The sequence below is a fragment of the Xiphophorus hellerii genome, chromosome 19 (assembly GCF_003331165.1).
Source record: "Xiphophorus hellerii strain 12219 chromosome 19, Xiphophorus_hellerii-4.1, whole genome shotgun sequence".
Classification (NCBI taxonomy): Eukaryota; Metazoa; Chordata; class Actinopteri; order Cyprinodontiformes; family Poeciliidae; genus Xiphophorus; species Xiphophorus hellerii.
Window position 1 is genome coordinate 24181677 of NC_045690.1, and position 20624 is coordinate 24202300.

A 20624-nucleotide genomic window follows, 5' to 3' on the forward strand; every position below is an offset into this window, starting at 1 on the left:
TGGGGCCATTGTAGACAGAAAAAGAAAAAAAAAAAAAGGTTACATTTCTGCCAAAACTCTAATTTTCAAGAAAAATGAGAAATTTCTTAGTTTGAAGAGACAAAAATTTGCCAGATAAAAACTCAAATTTCTACATTCATCTCAGGAATTTGAGAGAAAAAAAAAAAAAAAAGACTTGTACATTTTAGAAGTTGAAGTCAAACGTTTGCAAAAAAAAAAGTTTTCATCAAAGTAATCCTCACGCTTTCTAGAGGAAAGTTGAAGATTTTCATCTTTAGAAAGTTTCCAAAAGACTTAAATATTTGACTTTCAAACTCAAATGTCCAAGTTTTTTTCTCAAAAATTTCTGAAATTTGAACATTTTTTGAGATGTTTTTTTTTTTTTTCCTAGTAAATATTTGACTTTTCAAGCTCAAAAATTGCCCTTTTTCCCCAAAAACGGGAATAATATTAATTTTTTTTGCCAGAAATGTACTGGGTTTTTTCCCCCCGCCCATCTACAACGGGCCCAATACGCCGTTGGATTTACGGTGCGCAAGAATCCGGCACGGCCAGAGGTTCAGATTGACGAGCGACGGAAGGTAACAAGGAGTAAGACAGAAAGGCTCAGAGCACCAACTGGACAGGAATTCCAGGAATAACGAGACTCAGTCCGTTACCGGAACCGTTCCAAAACACAAAACCGGGAAATATGTCCGATTTAATACAGAAAAAAATCCCAGCAGATCTAATCTTGTGGTCCGAACCTGAAGAGTTTCGCTATAACCTATGAAAACGTCTAAATGTAATTCATCTTTAGGTTTGAAAAAAATCAGTTAAAAAAATGTCTGCGGGATCTGGAGGAAAAATGTGAAAAACGCAGAAAGTCGTGCTGAAGGACGACGCACGGAAACAGGAACTCTCAGAGCAAAGTCGGGACGAGACGCCACAGAACAGTTAACAGCTTTGCTTTCACAATTCTGATTAGTGAATCAAGAAATTGTTCTTTTCTTTATATTTTCTTTTAATAAACCACATCAGCCCGAGGGGCCGGCGTTTCAGTATCAACAGTAGTCAGAGAGAATGTCAGACTTAAAAACCTCCTGAGGAATAATTAAAGAAAAGTAAAAAAAAAAGTTTTCTGATCCAAATCTTTACAACAGCAGAAATCTGAGCAGACGACGGCAACAACGCCCTCAGTTTCAGGATGTGAGATAATGATGATGATGATCAAAGGGAGTATTGTCTGTAAACGACCGAAGCAGGACGAGTTAAAGCACCGTGGGTCGTCGCCGTGACACTGTGGTTCTGGTTCTGCTCTCGTTCCTTCATTGAGCTCCCTGTAGTGTTTCCCTCTCACACCAGTTTAACAGGTTTTCTTCTTCTTCTCTTTATTTTGTTCCACAATCTCTGCTATTCTGGAAAGGATCTTTTTTTTCTTCGTCTTCTCTTTTTATTATTTCCAGTGCTGCTATTTAAAAACAAAATCTAAATAAAATAAGTGAGCTAAAACAAAACAACAGGTTGTAAAATTAAAACTTGTCTACAGTTACATGATCTATGGCTACCAAGACGACCAGAGGCCCATCCATAGTGTCCTGCTGCTCCATCTTCCATCTGGCACATTTGTAGATCTACAAAAAAAAAAAGACTATCCACCTGCATCCTGTCTCACATTTTACGCTATTACAGCATTCATCGTTTCGTTTTTTTAAATTTTTTTTCTCATAAACAAACATAGATGTATAACGACTAGAGCTCTGCTGTTTGCGGTAATGAATGGACTGAGATTCTAGTTGTGGCCACACTAATCAGAAGTGAGTGATTATGACGCTGCAGCTCGGTCGGTGGAAAGTCTGGCGGCGGCGTTTCCCGAGCTGATTTTGTGCTTTACCACAGACGTTCACCTCAGTGCAGACTAGTACAAGAAAACCTGAAAATGTTCAAAAAGTAAAAAAAATAAAAAAATAAAAAAAGGAGGAGGCTAAAGGTCAATGCTGAGCGTGTGAGAGGTCAGCACCGTTCCCTGATGATGAATACGTACGGTGCCTCTGTTTGTGTGGCGGCGTACTGTTGCTGTGGAGGAGGGCCCCTCTTCGGGTCGGGTCGGGTCAGGCTTCCGGTGCTTTCCTCTTAGAGCCTTTGGTTCTGATCTCCGCTCCGTCCGCCTTCCTGCAGCCTTTGGAGCGGCCGGCGGCGCCGCCGGTGGACTCCGAGCCGGCAGTCCGGGCCTGGCCGGCTCCTCTCTCCGTGTCGTCGTGCTCGCCGCAGCAGAGCTCTCCCGCCACGGCCCCGGGGCGCAGCGCCCCCTCCTGGTGGGCCCTGCAGAAGGAGTTGGGGCAGAGCTGGCAGAAGGCCTCCGAGTTTTTCCCGCAGACGTCACAGTGATGCCAGGGGCAGTCCCAGCGGCCTGCAGGGGGCGCAGGAGAGGAAAAGACAGAGCCTCAATATTCCACATGTTCATATTCATACGTCATAAATGTCTTCATATTCTATCATGTTACAGATGAAAACTTTAATGCATTTTAGGGAGATTTGACGTGATAAACCAACACAAAGTAGAGTTGAACCATGTCTCCCTTAAAGGGACAGTACTATGATTTTACCTTTTTATAGTGCAATCAAGTAACTACGTTGCCTTCAGTTGTTCTAAAATGCAACTTAAAAGAAATTTTACTTTGTAATCTAAGACCTTGAAATTGGGCCTCTGTCCCTTTAAAGACTCCTGCTCTTTCTGAAAGAATCAGAGCAACACTCCAGGTTTGTTTCTCATGGGGGAATAAAATCAAAACACGACGGAAAGATGAAAAAAGCTGATTTTACACAATACTGCGCCTTTAAAAAGACTCGGTTCACAATAACAGATCGTTCTCAGCAGATTTTTGTTTCCCTGACTGAAACACGTGAGATCACACACTTATCTGAAACTAAATCAGTCCAACTAAAGCCAACTGAGCACAGCAAACACGCCACTAGATGGCAGCAATGTTCCCAAAACACCCACAGACTGAGCCACTGCCCCATGAAAATGGGAGACATTCTTTTTGTTAGTTTTTAATCCTTTTGATTATTAATAGTTCATAGTTTCTCTCATGCCCACAGTTATTTTTGCCCTTTATGTGTAAAATGTTCAAAGTATATAAATGCCAATCTAATATGCATCCATCTCATATTATGTTGGAAAAAGAATTCTCCATCTGTTCTCTGCTCACCAAATGGTCGTTTGGTGAGGTTCAGGCAGGACAGGTGGTAAGCTTTGGTGCAGTTCTTCTTGTCGCAGAGCACCAGCTGCCCTCCGTCTCCACAGCGAAAACACTCGTCTTCGGACTTCTTCTTTCCCTCGCTTTTCCTCCTCCTGTACTTCCTCTTAAAGCGCTTTCCCTTTGGCTCCGTGTGGCCGTTTGAGTTCTGGAGGGAGGGGAGAACAGAGGAGTTGAGGCCGCCTCACCTCATGAACAGGCTCTCCTCCACACGCTGCAAACTCTGAGGCTCACCTTGGGCCGATCCCCGAGGAAGCCGCTGCAGTTGGGAGCGCCGCAGCGGCAGATGGTTTTCTCGTTGCCGAGGCAGTCCAGGTTGTAGTTAAAGGTCAGCTCTGTTCCTGCGTTAGGGGGGGAAATGTTTAAGCCAAGCAATGAGAGAGGAGGAAAACAGAAAGGTACAGTCTACATTTACTGCGAACTCGTCCGACCTGCCGGTACGTCGCAGACTGCGAACAGGCCAACGCGGGTGTCTCCGTTCACAGTCCACTTCTGAGTCTCACAGTTAGGCTGGCAGCTGTGGTTCATGAAGCGGGAGTAGTTTCCTTTTGGGCCTGCGTCAATGATTCGGTCCTTTATAAAGCCCAAACCGAGGGGGGAGAAAAAATAAAAATAAAGTCACAAGTTACACTCCTATTGTCATTAGTGCAGATCTAACCACCAGGTTTAGTCATTAACGGTTTGTAGTATCGACTACTGTAATGTTACAGTCGTCTGCCGCGCAACACTCCCAATGCAATACAGTTTCTGTAGCTCCCAGCAGAGGGGGGGCGCTGCTGCGTAGGAACAGCGCTCCTGGCTCACTGCAGAGCAGAAGGAGTCTGGGCTGGGCTCACCGAGCCTCCAGAACCAGAACCAGAACCAGAACCGGGCGGTTCCCCACTAATCACCTTGTCGATGGTGAGCATGTAGAAGTCGGTGATGTTGTTTTCGTGGGCGTACTTGATCCTGGCCCTGCACTCCTCCTCATCGATCAGCTCCCCGATGTACTCGTTCACAAACTCACCCTGTTGGGGAAACATACCCACGCTTTTATTTTGGAGAGACCGGACTGTGTTCTTTTTTGTTCTCCCCCCTTTCTTCTAGTTCATTGCAATCAAACTTGAGAAGTTGAAAGAAAGAGCTAAAAAAAAAAAAAAGTGTTCTAAGTTGGGCACATTTAACCACCACCTGCCGATTCTGATCTTGGCTGAAAGATTTTTTTGTTGCCTGAAATGTTGGGATCGCTAATTCACCATTTCCAAATTTTGCACGAACTTGCAATTTTCACCAGACATCACAATTTGACCAATCACCTTAACGTTACCTGTATTTTCTTCTTTTCTGACCAATCACTGCAACTTGGCTCGATTTTTAACCAATCCCTTCGGCCTCCTTTTAATCTAACTATGATTTTAACCATTTATTTGAAACTTTTTTTGGAAAAATGGAGCGTCTTCAGTCAGAGGCTTCTTCAAACTCGCTGTAACACAGACCACTACAAGCAATCTTTCCCGCCAACAGCCATGACTATCCACAATAACTGAAGAATTTGAAAGTGAGTTAGAACATGAAATTTACTCTTGGGATCAATAAAGTATTTTTGAATTGATTTGAGATTATTGTTTCACAATGTCTCTTGAAAGCTGAAACCTGCAAGATGAAAAATGTGTGACACTAAACGGTGACCTTTATTTTTGGAAAAAAAATAGCAAAGGAGGAGAATTGATGCAGACTCTTCTCAGGTAAGGAGGGATTAGATAGGAAAAAGGAGACAGGACGGGAAGTTAATGTGCAGCAATTTCTATTTTTTAGTAAGACCATGTTATGGCAAAAATAAAGCTTAAACAAAATTAGCTACTGTTTGAAAAAGACGCCGCAAGAATTTGCAATTTTAGACCGCAGCAATTACAAAAACAAAACATGAAGGGACTGATAAGTTGGTAACAGAGGAGCGACTGTTAACTGCCTGGTGGGCGGGTCAGTCAGTCAGATGATTTTTAAAGAGATGGATAAGATCGGTTTCACATTCAGGTACTGGCAGAATGATCTCCTCACCTTCTTGATGTCTCTCAGGGCGATCAGCCCCCAGCCCTTGCCTGGGGTCTTGATGATCTTGGTGTCTGGATAAAGGCGCTTGGTGAAGTCCTGGTTGCAGCAGCGCTCCCCGCTGGGACACACCTGGGGGTGACACTCGTACTGCAGCATGCGGTTCAGGCACTCCGACTCGAAGCCGCACGGGCGCTCGTCGGCCGGCTTGCAGTTGCACTTGGGGATCTCGGAGATGTCGGCGGTGTAGACCTGGACCTTGCCGAAAGGTTTGTTGACCTGCAGGCAGAAACGCACGAAGACGTCCAAACCGAATGCCGCAACGCAGCCGCGCCCTGAGGGGACGGTGAGAACGGAGCTCAGAAACACAGAGGGGGTCTGGAGAGGTTCCCACCTTGATGAATTTGTACGGAGGCGGCTTCCGGCTGTTTTCCTGAGCTTCCTTGGCTTCCCGTTTTATCTTGATCTCCTTAAATCGAGCCTCGGCCTCCAACAGAGCTGAAGACCAAACAACACAAACACTCTGAGTTGGTCTACGGAGTCTTTAGGAACACGGTAGAAGAAAAGGTCGTTTATTTTTTGAGATTTAAAGGGGAAAAAAATCCTAGAGATGCACCAAGTGGATATTATCATTTGTATCTGTCACAATATTAATGCAATTCTAAATCATGTATATGTGACAATGTTCCTGATCCATAAGGACAGATCTATTCAGTCTAATTCTACGCTTGAGCAACGTCCTGTTTTATTATCTACTTTATTTTTAGAATTCCTAATTGCTCTTTCTGAACCATTTGAAAGTTTGTTGCAGTTTATTTTTACATGTCTGACCAAGGCAGTCAGCCTGTTGTTTTTGTCAGTTTAACTATAATACTTATTTTCCATTGGCTGTTCAACTCCTAATTACACAAATTGAACAAATTAAAGTTGTTTATACATGTTTGACCAAGCTAGTAGAGCTGTCGGTGTATTTCAATGAGCTGTACTTGTGTAGTTAGTAAATAATTGTAATTCAGTACATTTATGTCTGTTTAGAAAAAAAAGAGAAACGTTTTAAGTCAATTCAGCTGTTTTCGGTATCGGGTCGGTACCTGCTGGTACTAAGCTTCAGATATCCGTATTGGAAGCATCCCTACAAAACAAACATCACAAACCAACTAAACTGCAGGTTTTTACCGTTCTTAAAGACTTTGCCTATCCCGTTCTTCTGGTACTTGCTGCCTCTGTCTCCTTCCATGTAGGGAAACACTCGGCCCTGGTGAGTCCAGAAGTAATCTTTGGAGCCGAAGAAGAAGACCGGGAACTCTCCGATCTCGTGCCGGAGGTGCTGGATGTTTGTGGGGACGTTTTTGGGGTGGTGGATCTCTGCTGGCCACCACCTAGACAGGAATGGGGAGCAGTTAACGTCTTTACGCCATACACACCGGAGCAGGAAGCTTTCGGCCGTTCCTCCCACCTGTACGTCCCCAGCTTGACCCATATGATGTCTCTGTACTTTGGTTTCTTGCCGGCTCGGCAGTCGTTGCAGAACCAGCTCCCGTCGGGCATGGCGATGTTGAGGCAGTCGGGGTGGAACGCTGCAGGGCACGACTCGCAGCACAGCAGCTGTCCTCCTGCCGGACATGGAGCCGCAGTTAGAGCAGAACGAAAACTCAACACGTTACTCTTCACCCGCCGACTAATCCTTAAAGATGACGCCTTCGCCAAAACAATAATCCAAATTGTAGTGCTTTTAAAACATACAGCGCCCTTCAGAAATACTCCTACATTTTTACATGTTATCCTGTTACAAACACTTGAATAGATTTTATAAGATTTTATGGCAGACATCTCGTCTTCAGACCGAAATGTACTTTCAAAGGCAAACGAAGAAGAGCAACAATCACAAAGTCACAACTAAGAGGCTCAGAGGGGGAGAAACGCTCCACCTCAGGTGAGAACATTTATTAGTTATGGAGTCCAAACATCTGGGTTTGTTTTCCACAAGACATGCAGGGAAAACGGAGGAAATTTGGAAGGCCAGCGAACAAACATTTGATTTAAAACGATCAAAAAGGTCCTGAACATTATGGAAGCGTGCACAAGCTTTAGAAGCCTTTTATCTGACAAATAATTTCATGTTCAACTTAAAAAAAAATTTTAAAAGGGAGATTTTCTGTAATGCCAAAAATAAAATGTCTGTGTTATAAAAAAAAGAAGAAGAAAGCAAGAAAGAAAGAAAACAAAATGAGGGACAAAGACTTTTTAACGCCTCGTAAAACCATCTGAGGTTCCGTTGGTGAAACAGAACAACAGGAAATGTTGACCCCTGGCTTTGGCTGGGCCATAAATCGATTTTCAAATTTTTGGTTTTTGAAGATTTAAATTTTGGAAAATGCACTCCTTGTGTTTCCACAGTTCAGAGTGATGTCCGCACACACAGAGCCGCCATCTTGTTTCGCAGAATCTATTCTACGACAGAATATAACAATATTACAAGAAAACAGTCGTAGTAAAACGAGAATAAACTACATTACAAGAATAAAGTCATAATATTAGGAGATTTTATGAGAACTTATGAGAAAAATTATCCAACCTTTTTTCTTATTAAAAAAGCTTTTGTTCTCGTAATTTTATGATGTTTTTATCTGGTAAAATCACATCTTTGTTGTGCTAATATTCTATCTATATTATCAGAATTAGACAATAATTCTCACAGGCTGAGATAATTATCATAGAAGGGATTATTGAAATAAAAAAACTTTTTAAACATATTTTCTGTAAATCAAAATTTCTTTTTCAGAAAAAAAAGTGAGGAAAACAAAAAAGATTAAAGTTGGAAAAAGAATCTGGTACAATTTTGTTTTGATATTTATATCTCCTAGTGTGGTCATTGATTTGTTCCCATCATAACTACATATTTTATGGGGGGAAAAACATGGTTAAATGGGATTCATAAGAACCCTCTCATAAAGACCCTCTCTGACCTTTGGAGCAAACGAAGCACCAGCTGACGTTGACGTGGCTGTGGTGGCTGTAGCCCTTCTTGGCGTTAAAGTGGTTGGTGCAAATGATGGCCGTGTTTGTGATCGTCTCGCTCCCGGCGGCGACGCACAGGTCGCCCACGTGGTACGCCACGGGGCATCGCAGGCAGCGCATCAGCCGTCCTGCGGCACAGAGAGCGCCGCGTGCGGCAGGTTAGACCAGCGGCTGCTGAAAACCTGAAAACCAACCTGATCGACGGGCCTGACCTTTGGTAGCCTTCTGCTTGGTGCGGCAGCCGTAGTGGCAGCTGAGGCAGGTGTGGAGCGGGCAGCGGAAGCCCTTGTTGTCGAACACGGTGAGCGGGTTGAGGCGGACGCAGCCCTCGTGGTAAAACTTGCCGCAGTGGGGGACGTGGCAGCGCCGCACCTCGGCCTCAGACTGCTTGCAGATGAAACACGAGTGGAGTCCTGAGGAGGGAAGAGGAGAGCTCAATGGCTACGAGGACGGAGAACCACGGTTGCTGCAGCAACAAGCAAACTATTTGGGTTCCTACAGATCCCTGGCCAAAATTCCACTTTACCACATTTTCAAGGACATAAAGGAAAAAGTCTGGAACAATCATTTATTTTGCTTTTCTGTCCACACATAAAGGGACAGTATCATGTGTTTTTCAGGCACAAAAAGCCATTTTATAGCATAATCAAGTAACTATGTCAATTGTTATAAAAATTCTACATATATATATATCAAATATGACTTAAACAACGTTGACTAATTTAACACCTTAATCTTGCACCCCTATCTCTAAAAAGACTGCTGCTCTAAGTCCACCTGGTGGGGACGTTTCCAGGGAAACGTCAAACTAAAGAATTGTGGTTTTGTGGCGTTTTCTCTTCATACCCATGCTGCACTCTTGACATAGCAGCTTGTCGTCGGGTTTCAGGGTTCCACCCAGACAGTGCAGGTGGAACATGCCGCAGCACTGGCCTTCACATGCCACCAGGTCCTCACCGGCCACTTCACACACCTGGAGAAAACACACAGCGTGTCCAGCGTTTGGACGGAGGGAAAAAATATTCATAGGTGTGAAGACAAGAAGACAAGAAGGCGTGAAGACAAACAAAGAGTGGATAAATCGCTAAAGCACTACCTGACAGACAAACTCTTTTTTCCTTTCGCCTTTCTTTGTCCCGTCTAGGCTGTCGCTTGGAGAATCGGGACGTTCTTCACTTGCAGAACCCTGAAACAACATGCAGGAAACCAATGAAATGAGGCTCAACATTAGAGTCATTTCCTATAACTGTAATTTCTTAAAGTACCAAATAAACTTTTTTGTCTAAGTATAATATCTCTGTTTCTGTGTTAATTTGGACACTTGTGGGTAAATTTGATTAGTTCTGCCTGATTTTGCCTAAAACCGTCTCAGTGCTGCCCTCCTTAGGCAGAACAGTGCAGTTGAATATTCCTATTGGTCGCAGCGTGTCCCTTGGCTCCACCCACTTCGGTGGATTTTCGTTTTTGCCAAAGGTGGAGTTTTGCATCACAGGGAGGTGAGCTATGCTTTAACAACCAAAATCTTTGCTTTATAACAAATTAGGCGAACACTTACAAAGATTTCCCATCAGATTGTCAACTTTATACATATGATTTAAAAGATTAACATGTTTCATGTGTAAATACAAGCCGTGTGTAAAACACATTCAAAGGAAGATTTATTACATGGAAAATATCTAAGCAAACTGAACATTAAATGCAGCTATGTCGTAAAAAAATTTTAATTATGAAAAAATTCAATGTTTTTGGTCCCTCACTTCAGAAAGTGAAACTTATTATATAGATTAAATAAATTGTATTAAATAGTTTTGTTTAAGTAATTCATTTCACCAAGTTAATTCCAAACATCCTGATCTTTCCAACCTTTTATTTGTGTCAATGATTATTTTTCTGCTTTCAGCCAATGAAATCATTTAAGATCACACTATTGCATCAAACCAATAATAAATACATTTTTATCAGGAATGTGAATTTAATGAAATGTTTAAGGTTATTTTCAAAAGGCATTTGTAATCTGACAAATGAGTCCCATCGGAACTCATTTAAGTTCATTGAATGACAGTAGATTAATTTCACAAATGTTTATAGTTTGCAGACGTCTTATGTGAAGACCTCTCCACTCAGGTGTGTGTGTGTGTGTGTGTGTGTGTCTGACCTCAGTGTCAGGACAGGGAGAGGAGCGCCTCTTCTTTGGAGCCTTGGAGGCGCCGGCCTGGTTCTCTCCATCCTGCCTTCTTTTCCTCCGCCGCTTTGGCTTCTCCACATTCTGCTCATCTGTTTCAGGTCACAAGTTTGGTTAGGATTAGTTCAAAGCACACAAAATATCTCGAGCAGTAACTGATATTTAACATGGGGGAAGAAAAAAATCTCATTTATTTTAGGTGATCAAATCCCATCTGTGCGAGTGAATCAGACCTTTTGACTTCTTTGTTCGCTTTCTTGGTTCTTTTAGATCTTTAATGTCGGTTTTCTTCTTTCTTCTCCACTTTTTGTTTGTCTCCTCTGAAACCGAGGCCTGGGAAAGTAAACTTTGCGTGAGCGTGATTGTGTTAAACACCAGATATCTAAACTAAATCGTCCGCAACAAAGAGTCAACTATGAAAGTGTGATGCTGTGTGTGTTTACCTGCTTTTCTTCCTTCTTGCCAGTTCTCCGTCTCTTTCTGGGCTGCTGATCCTTGTCTGCTGCAGGGTCTGCTAGTGGCCTTTTACGCCTCTTCTTTTGCTCTCTCCTCCCTAAAACCAAAATGATTTAAGATATTTACTGTATTTTCCGCACTATAAGGCGCACCTAAAAACCTTCAATTTTCTCAAAAGCCGACAGTGCGCCTTATAATCCGGTGCGTCTTATATATGGACCAATATTGAGCCACAGCAGGTCTCGCAACTACGGTAAGCAGCTGCCAACTTCATTTTCCCCGTAGAAGAAGAAGCGCGCGGTGCACGCTGGGTTCTGTGTAAAGACCCCAAAATGGCTCCTATTAAGAGACACTCTTACGACGCAGAGTTTAAGCTCAAGGCGATCAGTCACGCAGTAGAACACGGGAATAGAGCAGCAGCGAGAGAATTTAGCATGAACGAATCAATGGTGCAGAAGTGGATATATATTGTGATTGCACTAACGTTTGATTTACCGTAACAGTATCAGACTGTTTTTTACGTGTTCATTGAATCGAGGAAAAGTTCCCCTCCACTATATGTTATACCTTGCTGTTGTTAAAAGATAAACTGTGTCACGAAAATACCACGTCACTTACTTTACCTCGGGGGAAATAATAAAACAGCTGTTTATTCATTTTGGGAATGAACGGAGTTGTCAGAACGCTGGTTTGTAATTATTAATAAAGTTTGACTGACCTATCTGACTATTTTGTTGACATTCCCTTTAGCGCAGCTAAATCTAATGGATGCATAACATAACCCCAGCCTCTACTGTAGCGTCTATTCTATGCGCCTTATAATGCGGAAAATACGGTAACTAGTTTGAGTAAAATAAATGATAAATTCATTATTGCAGTTTTAGTTTTATTTCCTTCAATTTCAACCAAACAAGATTAGAGCTGCAACTAGTGATTATTTTAGTAGATAATTATTCTGAGGATTAATCGAGAGAGAAAAAAGGTCACATTCTGCTAATTTTTCATTTAACCACTTAAGCTTATTTTCCATTAAAAACACAATGGAAAAATGCAAACAAATAATTTCCTTTTTTAAAATAAGAAAATAAACATTTTATTACTTAAAATACAATAGCAGGCAATGGCCCTTTTTTTGTCTTTATACGCCAATAAATGATTCATTGATTACTGAATTAGTTGACAATTTTTCCTCTAATTGATCACAATTAACCATTTCAGTCCTAAACAAAATTTCTTTTTCAAACTACAGTGTCTGGAAAAAGTATTAATAGCTCTTTATGAATCTTGATTAAATCGAGATTTATCAAAAAAAAATAATAAAAATAATGCAACTACATATTCTTTTCCTACCACTTCTCAAATCTGCATTAATTTTAGTTTAATCATATAAAAGTGATATGTGATTGGAAGTGATCAAATGTGAAAACATTCAAGAGGATTCCATAGTTTTGCAGATTTGTTATACACTGAGGGATGCAGACTGCTGTACTATGTGTGTATATATATATATATATATAGTACAGACCAAAAGTTTGGACACACCTTTTAATTCAATGAGTTTCCTTTATTTTCATGACTATTGACATTGTAGATTCACACTGAAGGCATCAAAACTATGAATAACACATGTGGAAATATGCACTAAACAAAAAAGTGTAAAACAACTGAAAATAGCCCTTATATTCTAGTTTCTTCAAAGTAGCAACCTTTTGCTGTGATTACTGCTTTGCACACACTCTGCATTTTCTTGATGAGCTTCAAGAGGTCGTCACCTGAAATGGTTTTCACTTCATAGGTGTGCCCTGTCAGGTTAATAAGTGGGATTTCTTGCCTTATAAATAGTCATGAAAATAAAGAAAACCCATTGAATTAGAAAGGTGTGTCCAAACTTTTGGTCTGTACTGTATATATATATATATATATATATATATAAATAAAAAGACGTTTTATTTTCATCTAACCTAGAAGAGCAATCTGAGGTAAGGCGTCCTCTGGGTCATCAGTAGTCGTGAGCGGCTTAGCTTTCCTTCTCCTCTTGGGGACAACAACACCGTTGACTGAAGACGCTTTCTTTTTCCTCGCTAGCTTGGCGGGACGCTGAGCCACTTTGGGCCGTCGCTTTTTCTTCTGAGACTCAGAAGTGGGGGTTTGAGTTTGTGCATCTGAAGGAAAAGCTACAGGATTCTACAAAGAGAATAAAACATGTATTGAATCATTTTAAAACGTTTGTACGTCTCACATTAAACCCAATTCAATTTCCAACTGTTCTTAGCATGTTCTGAATTAGTTTCAACCCCTCAAGAAAAGGTTTTTTGGAGTCATCAAAAATAAACTTGCCGGCAGGGAGGGGACGTCCGGGCCCAGCCTGGGTTCCGTCTCTCGGTGCGTCTCGTCAGTGGGATCCATATTCAGCTTTTCCAAGATGAGAGGGTTCAGATGGGGCCCGTCCCTGTCGTAAGTAAACCCAAAGCTGTCGATGCGCTGGTCCGGTGCCATGCCGACAGCCTCTTTGGCCTGAATGACGCCCATGTTCCACTGAGCCTGGAGGTTACGGGGAACCGAGGGAGCCATCTGCAAACCAGACAAGACATGAACTCTGCAGCGTCCAACGCTTTGAGATTTGTTTTTTGTTTCAAATATTAAGTCTCTCTAAAGTATTTAAAACTCTTGAACTTACTCAGATTTTGTCACAACCACAGAACTTAACATTTTACTGGAATAGAACAGTAAAGTCGTAAAACAATGAAGCAACGGGAGAAAAGGATGTTACATATTCCAAATGTGGTGACGCAACAAGTAGCCAAAATTAAAATGTCGCCTGGAGTGGGGGGGCTTGAGGTGGTGGGGGTTGACCAGGGGACAGACGAACGTAAGTCGGGGGGAAAGACGACCGGTAGACCAGGGGACGAATGTAAGAACAGGGGGAGCAATAGGGGATATTTACGGCACCTTCGTTCGTCACACTCAGAAACTCATCTACCAGCCATGTACCGCCACGACGTTTGTTCAGACCGGGATGATATGAAATTTATTCTGCGGTTCGTCTGTAAAGCTACACTTACACAGTAAGTGTTAACTACTCGCCCGCAGTGTTCAGTCTATCCGCTCACCTGTATAAATATTCCCACAGCGCTCTTCTCACCGTTCACTTTCAACCAGCAGCTCCCGGAAGAGAAAAGCTGCGGTACTCCAAGCATCACGCCAGTCATTTTAAGGATGCTTATTGGTCCCTCAAAAACGATGAAAACCCGGGCGTTATCATCAATCAATAAAATCCCCACGGGCCGAACTTGACAACTGGACCTTATGCCGCTAACAGTTAGCTTTCGTCAACAACTCAGAGGCGGAAGTGAGAGCTTCGCGCAACGCAAATAATGTTCCGGCCGGAACACGGTGCGCTAAATAATAAAACATAAATTAACGAAGCTTGGAGGCAGGTAAATTTTCCTCAAGGGATTTTAACAATCGAGGTACTGGAATCAATCGAGGAACCGTTTCAGTCCTAGTAGAAAATTTACATTTTTCAATAATAATTTTGCTCTAATTAAAGAAAAAAAAAGTCCATCTGCATCAATCCCCAGTTGTGGCTGTTCTATAACATTTTTTGATAAAGTGGAGTGTTTAGTTGCTGCAGAATAAATAAAAAAATTAAAAATCAAGTAGTAACGAAGCTCTCCCTGTTCATAAAGATGGAAAATGGAAAAGGTAACCAACCTTTCTATGTGCAGCGCTGGAGGCTGGTGGTTTGTTTCTCTGGCTGAGCTCCACATACTGCTCCTCCCCAGTGAAGGACACCATGTTCTTCTCAAAGACGAAGCCTCTCTCTGGAGCGTCACCAAAATACTGGATGTGGTAAAGGAGGCCTAACCTGCTGTTGAAGGCTACAGATGACACAAAAAGATGGACGTTACAGCAAAATGTGCCAACGGCATTATTTCTCCTATTAATAAAGCTCCGATGTTTATGGTCGTCACCTTTCTGTTTCTGTTTGAAGTGACTGTTGAGTTCTGGGTCTGTGGTCACCATGCAGGGCCACCATGGGTACCCCGACACCTTGGTCCAAACCAGATCCCCCACGCAGAACCGCGTAGGTACAGGACCCTCTTCTGTTATTGGCTCCGGCTGTTCGGACACGGCCGCGGGCTGAGGAGAAAAAACAAAAGCACATTTACTGCTGGCTGACTTTACTGACACCCGTTACCGTCCATTAGATGCTGCTCTCTGCTTCTGTTCTGGCCAGATGTTATAGACAGAACAGCCTGCTGCTCTGCTCAGTCATTCAATGGCTCTCAGTCTTGAAAATAAGCATAATCTCATCTCTGCTCTTTGGGTTTCATTATCTGTTCTTCAGCACAGCGTCACGGCAACGCCTCCAGCTTGGCAGATATTGGCACCAGCCGGAATAAAGACATTAACTTTCTGATGCGTAAATGTGAAACTGTAGCTAGTAAACATATATACAAACAAATATACATATAATACTGTATATTTGTTCATTTCCATCCCCTCTTGATTTTTTAAATTAAACATCTTTTTTGGTTTTCTATTTGGAAATTTTGCTAGACCTGCAACTAATGATAATTTTAGTAATTGATTATTCTAATGACTAAATTGATTTGTAAAAATATGCGCAGATTTTGCTTATGTATATTTTTAAAGAATTCAAACCTGCCACTTGAGTTTTGTGTAGATCATATTTACAGACCGAAGTTGCTTCTTTTTTTTTAAATCTTAATTGCAAAATGTATATATCTTTTGTACAGTTTTGGCTTAATTTCTACTCTGACTGTATTCTTTCAGCAAAGAAAGAATACTGGAGTCTGTATACTCCAGTTAATGATTAATCAATTACTATTTAAATAATCAATTCATTTTGTTATATTTTTACAGAAAAAAGAAAAAAAAACATTTTAAAAACAATAATAATATTTTTGTACATTACATTTGAAAACTGTAGAATATCTCAGTATCAACGGCTAAACCAGCAACATAAAACACTTCATAGAGATTTTTCCCTTTTGGCCTGCTACCTCATTTGCCGCATCCGTTTCTCCGATAACCTCTGTGTGGTCAGGTGTCTCCATGGCGATGACAGAGCTGCGGTTCAGAATAAGTTTGGGTTTGTTGGGTCTCCCCCTCCTTTTCTTCGCTTCCTGTCCCAAGTCAGGACCAGGTGAAGCGCTCTCTGTGGCTGTGACCAAGCCGGCCCCATCTGCACAGGAAGGCTCCAGCGGGGGCTGCTCCGCCGCCTGCGGTACGGTCGCCTTCAGCTCGGCCTCGGCATGAGGCGTGCGGTTGTGCTGGTGGGCGTCGTTGGTGGCGGGCGCCTCGTCACCTTTCAGCATGGGCGGCTCTGGGGTGCAGAGCTTGGGCAGAGCGTCCTGGTCGCCGTTCAGCACCAGGGAGGTGAGGTCCTTCAGCCTCTCGTGGCTGTGGTTGTGGCCGGACATCTTCTGGAGGACGCTGTCCTGGAGCGTGGCGGCGAGCTGCGCGGCGGCTTTGTCCATCAGCAGAGCTGGGTCGCTGCCCATGTCCGCCCGGCCCTTCAGGGTACTCAGGGACTCGGGCGGCTGCTTCATGCTGATCGGATTGGATGGTTCAGGCATTGCAGGCAGGGAGCTACCGATGCCGTCCATCCCATCTGACCCGTCCACGCTCACCGAACTGCAGCAGGAACACACATACACACCAGTTAAAGGGCCAGAATCATGTATTTTCCAGCCACATCAAATCATTATATAGTACAACCATGTAACTATGTTAACTTCCGTCATTTTAAAAATATATTAAATATGAATTAAAAGAAATGTTATATACATTAACAATTTGAAATTGGGCTTCTGTTTCTAAAAACTGCTGCTCTTTCTGAAACTCTGCCTTCAGGAAGTCATCACAACATGGCTCCTCTATTAACTCTTTAATAACGTTTTCACCAACATTGCACTGAGAAGTAGCTCCGATAATGAGCTCAACAGATGTGTAGTTCCACCAGGTGTTTGCTAATTGCTCTTGGCTAGTCTGAAGGAGCAGAGCGGGGGAGTCGCAGGGGAGGGCAGCTCTGTGAGGCCAAAGTGCGGAAGTTTGGAAACTGCAGCATCGAGGAGGAGCTTTGTCCTCGAAGGCAGAGCTAGGTCCAGCTTAATGGTTGCCATGGGAGATTAAAGGATTTCTCAGACAAGCATGAAAGAATCCAGGTAACACTCAAGGTATGTTTTTGATGAGGGAATAACATTATAAACATGATGTAAAGCTCAAAAATTTGATTTTCCATAATATTGGCCCTTTCAAACACAACAGGCTAATTCTTCTTTGATCAGACATGATGCCTGATTGGCAGATCCTCTTTAAAATGGCTGCTTTTTTAAGGTGAAACTGTAAAAATAATCAAAACAAAGAAGCCTGAAACATTCAGTGAGCAATTCCCTTTTTATTTAATGACTGTGCTGCACCACACCGTCCTCTCCAGCACACTCTGTAATCTTTAGCATCATTTATGTCAGCTGTGAGGATATTTTGCCCAAAGCTGAAACAAGACAAACAGGCAGTGTCTTATTTGCACGCAAGGTGTGTATTCACAACTACCAGACATAACATTGAAAATTGAATTCCAAACATTTTTTTGAGTGCTACACAGCTACCCAAATAGAAAAAAAAAACATTCAAAATGAACGTTTGATTTCTCTTTTCATCTTCAGATTTGCTTTTCCACCATCCAGAACATCTAAATTGCCAGATGTGGCCCAGAAGCTGCCTGCATGATCCAATTTAATACGTCACTGGCTCTTTAGTTAAACTGTAGACACGTTGTAAAGTTCAGAACAGGAAAATGATCAAGCATGGACAATATAAAAAAAGGGGGTTCAGTGGCGGTGTGCTGCCTGGAGGGCTTAACTGTGTGTGTGGGCCCCTAAAATTCAATTTTATTTAAGGTCCCTCTCAGCATAGGGTCGCCCTGAGAGTTCACTGCAACAGTAAATTCATCTCTAAGCAACGGCGTTTGGGAAATTTTACAATAAACTGACATGGTTTTTACACATAATGTACGCAAACGGCATATTTAGAACGTTAAAACCTACATTATTAACATAAAAAATATGTGAAAAAGCACAACTGACGAGGTCTACTCCAGTTATTGTTCAATATATCCATTTTAAACATCAAATAAGGACACCGAGTAGCCGGAAATTCTCTCACCACGACATTACCGAGTTCCCTTGGAAGAAGAGCGGCTATGGTGCTAGCTGCAGACCGGGGCCAAGCAGGGTGAAGGCTCCCCCGTGTTCGGCAAAAGCCCCAGTGAGTGGGTGGTGAAAACTGCCACTAACAATCGTCGCAAAAGCCGCGGAAACTAAAGCAGCTGACAAGCAGGAGCGAAGCGAACCGGAGGCCGAATAATTGCTGAAAGTCAACGCGTTTCAGTTGGACTTAATAATGGAATCAACATTGGCGTATAATGGGGGTAACATTACCAGTAGCAGCACAAGAACACGGCTAAAATACTATACTCGGCGTCAAAACACCCGCTTTTTACCGGCTAGCAAGAAACAGGAACTTCAGCTGTCATGTCATGCAAGAGAGGCTCCGACTATAACCTGGAGAAAAAGGAGCGATGCTGGAAATCTCATGGATTCAAGCAACCGAGAAATTCCCTGTTGAGCCGCATCTCTTGTCATCAGTAGTCAGCCATTACACCGGACTCCAGCAAATAGACAAAGCCGCCTCCAAAATGCTAAATGAGAAACTTATTAGCAAAAGGACTCAAACAACTCCTTGACAAACAACGGAAATAGTAACGGGGAGAAGGTTAATGTGTTTAAGTTGCTTAGCCATTATTTCAAAGTCATTCTTAATTGTAGGCGCCATGACAGCTTGTTGCAAGAAAGCTAACCGTGGCTAACTTGAGCGTACCATAGAAGCCAAGCCAAACTGCTAGCTTAACGTTAGCATAGATAGTCGGCTTGCTAAAATGGAAGCCCGGCCTGAACAAATGTCCGCTAAAAAAACCTCATCCTAGCAAACAGCTTCGGACTGACACTGTCATAGAGGGTCGCTTCTCTGTGTTTACCTGTCGAATGTCCTCTTGTGTGGTTAAAGGGAAAAATTGCTCATATTCATCCTGGAAAGCGAATCATTTCATTCAAGTCGAATAAAAAAGCTTGCGGGAAACTCAAACTCCGGGGCCGACCAGCGGGAAAAAAGCTCACTTCCGATTGGTCGCGAGCAGAGCTGCGAGTATCCAACCGGTTCTTTCAAAAAAAAATCCAACCGTAGACAGGAGCTGACCTCGGTGTCCCCTCTGCTTTCATACTACTTTTTTTTTCCTTTTTTAATTTTACAAATATGCACAAAATGAAACCCATAAAGATATGACCGAAAATCAAAACTTTTAATCAAAGCTCACCTGCATAAGTGATTTGTATTCAAATATAGTTGCTTTTCTAAATATGAAAGTTTTGCTTTAGAGTTTGCTCATTTGTTGGATTACTTTTACTTTTGCTTTTGTTGATCTGTCTTAGGCAATTATAATTTCGGGTGAAAACGTTATTTTGCAGTCTACTGCTAGCTTTATTGGTGGCATAATTCAAATCAAAATGCTTTGTTAATCCCAACAGGAAATGAAATGTTCTTGTAACTCATATTATCTAAGAATCTTCTGAACTGTTGTAGATGCCTATGGGCAGGAAGAATCTCCTGTAGCAGTGCGTTGCAGTAACCCTGAAGAAGCCTCTGACTGAAGACTATTGTATGATAGTTTCATGACAAGGATGTTCAGTAATTGTACAAATAATTCCTCCGTGCACAGTGCCTTATTTACTGTTGCATCTCTGATCCAGTCTGTTGTCCAGGTGAACAGCGAGGTACACATACTCCTCCCTCCACTTCTTCTCCCAGTTTGACCTCACCCTGTTCTGTGGATTGTCTTCCTGTCTTCTGGCTCTTATTTACAGGCTGGATTTAGGGGTGTATGGGCCCCTTGCCCTAGAGTAGTAGTAAAATGGCCTACTTACACAAGTTTCTTTTTTATATACATATTGAGATGGACTGAACATGTTCAAAGTTTTAGGCCAAACTCTAAAAATGTATTTGTCTTTTTTTGAAAAATTCCTTTTAAATAATGGAATCATTTCTGTAAATGTCTCCATCCATAGAAAAAAAACACACACACACAAAAACAACTATACTACGCTACACCAGGCTTGCATGGTGTAATACTGACACTGATATAAAGAAGGGATACATGGAACATGTACTCATAACTTGCTGTTGTTGCACAAACATCAAACTAAATGCATACAGAAATAGGACCATACGTTTTCTTTTAGAACTTCTTGTGGAAATCCATAAGTCTGGCTCATCAAGTTTTCAAATGCCTGAAGTTGCCTCATTCATCAGTCAAAATGATTGTGTGCAAACACCATTGAAATATCCTCATATGTAGTCGATGTAGTCATAATGTCGAGATGAACATGTAGATGATGTGGAACATGTAGAACAACACTAAGACAAAACCCAAAGACTTTGTGAAGATCCCCACTGAAGTTGGTAAATGAGTCATATCCACAGTGGAACAAGTTCAGTACTGACATAGGCTAAAAGGCCACTCATAGAAGAAGACTCCATTATTCCCAAAACAACATGCAAAGCCAAATTACAGTCAGCTAATGCACTCAGGAACAAAAACCTTATTTTCAGAAATACAT

General features: G+C 42.2%; 1 protein-coding gene across 3 annotated transcripts; it reads right to left on the reverse strand.

Annotated features, from left to right (window-relative positions):
* Positions 1-1701: 1701 nt before the first annotated feature.
* On the reverse strand, positions 1702-19930 carry nsd2 (nuclear receptor binding SET domain protein 2). Of its 3 annotated transcripts, none has more exons than XM_032547573.1 (22): positions 18989-19930; positions 15954-16587; positions 14898-15066; positions 14638-14804; positions 13261-13494; positions 12885-13107; positions 10911-11020; positions 10701-10800; positions 10441-10559; positions 9382-9471; positions 9132-9258; positions 8498-8698; positions 8234-8413; positions 6724-6880; positions 6444-6646; positions 5662-5765; positions 5277-5546; positions 4130-4246; positions 3671-3812; positions 3474-3580; positions 3192-3387; positions 1702-2389 (listed from the first exon to the last, which is right to left on the reverse strand). In XM_032547573.1, the coding sequence occupies exons 2-22, from the start codon at positions 16557-16559 to the stop codon at positions 2091-2093; spliced, it is 3921 nt and encodes a 1306-aa protein (XP_032403464.1). In that variant the 5' UTR covers positions 16560-16587; positions 18989-19930; the 3' UTR covers positions 1702-2090. The 3 variants fall into 3 exon arrangements, with proteins under 3 accessions (XP_032403464.1, XP_032403462.1, XP_032403463.1); XM_032547571.1 differs by having other exon boundaries at positions 18118-19930; XM_032547572.1 differs by having other exon boundaries at positions 10911-11016; positions 12884-13107; positions 18118-19930.
* Between the last annotated feature and the right edge of the window lie 694 nt (positions 19931-20624).

Excerpts from the sequence above, each read along its gene's own strand:
- nsd2 (XM_032547571.1), bottom strand. Across the intron at positions 9,472-10,440 it reads CTCCCTGTCCTGACACTGAG|GGTTCTGCAAGTGAAGAACG; the intron begins GTCAGACACACA and ends ATGTTGTTTCAG. Across the intron at positions 5,547-5,661 it reads CTCCGTACAAATTCATCAAG|GTCAACAAACCTTTCGGCAA; the intron begins GTGGGAACCTCT and ends TTCTGCCTGCAG.